The sequence below is a fragment of the Ichthyophthirius multifiliis genome, assembly GCF_000220395.1.
Source record: "Ichthyophthirius multifiliis unplaced genomic scaffold scaff_1120509249646, whole genome shotgun sequence".
In the NCBI taxonomy this organism is placed as follows: domain Eukaryota; phylum Ciliophora; class Oligohymenophorea; order Hymenostomatida; genus Ichthyophthirius; species Ichthyophthirius multifiliis.
Genome location: NW_004087501.1, coordinates 32,090 through 34,093, shown reverse-complemented (window position 1 = coordinate 34,093; position 2,004 = coordinate 32,090). Strand labels below are relative to the sequence as shown.

The 2,004-nt window shown below is 16.4% G+C and overlaps 1 protein-coding gene across 1 annotated transcript, besides 3 other annotated features; it reads left to right on the top strand. All coding sequences in view use genetic code 6, as the record gives it.

The window, feature by feature from the left end:
- Positions 1–345: 345 nt before the first annotated feature.
- Positions 346–624, top strand: IMG5_020010 (hypothetical protein; the record flags this gene model as incomplete). Its single annotated transcript, XM_004039482.1, has 1 exon — positions 346–624. The coding sequence occupies one exon, from the start codon at positions 346–348 to the stop codon at positions 622–624; it is 279 nt and encodes a 92-aa protein (XP_004039530.1).
- Positions 625–1,063: 439 nt separating this feature from the next.
- Positions 1,064–1,107: a microsatellite.
- Positions 1,073–1,107: a microsatellite.
- Positions 1,105–1,157: a microsatellite.
- Between the last annotated feature and the right edge of the window lie 847 nt (positions 1,158–2,004).

The window sequence follows — 2,004 nt, the reverse complement described above, 5'->3', positions numbered from 1 at the left end:
TTTAAAAAGAAAATTAATCTAATATTATTACTTCTGATTTAAAAACGGAATTTGAAATTTATTAGAATGAGGATTCAACTAAATTCAAAGATTTTTTTGATTTTTAAATTATTAATTAATTTTAATGAAATATTTTATTTTTAGAATAAAAAATTGAAAAATAGATAATTAATAATAAAAAAAAAATTTTTTTGTTTAAAATATTTTTTACTTTGAAATTAAAATTATATATTTATTTATATTAATTAAATTAACTAAAAATAAGTATTTTTTTAAATACATATAAAAAAAATTAATTTAATTATATATAATATTTTATAAAAATTAATATTTTTTTATTAAAAAATGCCTCATTTCCCAGACGAAATAGAATATAGTGATAAATATTAAGACGAATATTATGAATATCGTCATGTTTTACTTCCTAAAGCATTATTTAAAAAAATCTCTAAAGGAAGATTATTAGAAGAAATGGAATGGAGATAACTTGGTGTATAATAGAGTAGAGGATGGATTCATTATGAAATACATAAACCAGAACCACATATATTATTATTTAGAAGACCTTTAGGAACTGATTTATAAACAGGATTACCACCACCAGGATTTAGGGCACCTTACTGAAAAAAAAGAAAATGATTTATAAATATATATTAATATTAAATTTTATTTTTTTTAATATGAGTAATATATTTATTTTAAATAGGTTTTGAATTTTTCATTAAATTTCAAAAATTAGTATTTATTTAATTAAAAAAAATTAATTTCTTTAATGATTATTTATAGTAGCCAGCAAAGAGGCAAAGATAATATTATTTTTATATTAAAAAAAATCGAAAAATTAAATATTAATAAATTTTGAAAAAATTATACTATTTTATTTTATATATATAAAATATATAATATTTAATAGACTTCTATAATTTTTAGAAAAAATTTTTTAGAAAAATCTTAATTTATATTTTTTAATTAGTTTATTATCATATAAAAATTTTTAATATGATAGTAAATTAAATGTTTTAATAATTTTTAAAAAAATATATATGTTTATAAACTAAGTAAAATATAAATAATATATATATATTATATATATATATTATATATATAAATAAATAAATAAATAAATAAATAAATAAATAAATAAATAAATAAAAAATTTCTAAATTTTAATAAATATTTTTCTATAAATATATTATAATTTTTTAATATGTTCGAAGGCACTAGATTATCATATATCGTACCGGGATACACTGGGTTTTGTTTTGTTTTATTAAAATAAATATATATAATAATATAAAAATCATTAAAAAGGCATATTCCAAGTATTTTAAGAAATGATATTGTTAATTCATAAAATTAAGATCCTCGTTATTAAATTCCAGGTAAAATATTATATTAATTAATTAATGTTTAATATTTTTTATTTAAAAGGATATGATGGATATGTACATTCAATAAAATCTGAAAATATTTTTGGAAAAACTTATGGTAAAATAACTTATGCTATTTCTGCAGGAGATTTACATTAAGGTCAAGATGTTCCTCCATAATAAAGATATGCTAGTATCTATGGAGATATATATGTTAATTAGAATTAAGTTTTATAAAGAACTGCAGCTGAAATTGTTGGTGTTTAAGCAAACAAATTTAATTATTAATAAGTATAGTTTTTTTTATAATTTTAATCTTATAAATAAATTTAGACTGAATAATTAAAAAATAGCAATTTTTGGTAATAACAATAATAATAGCTTGAAAAATAAAAAGAGAATATGAATAATCAATAAAAATATGAAGATTTATAATAGAGTGTAAACAATTTTTACGGAGATTAGCCAAAAGAATATTGTAAAAATATAAATATATATATTTAAATGAAAACAAATTATAAATCAAATAGTAAAATTAGGAACTCCTCTTCCAGGTTATACTGGAACTAACAAAAGAATTGTTGCTTCAAATATTTTTGGGTAAACTTTTGCAAATGCAAGAAGAACAGCTATT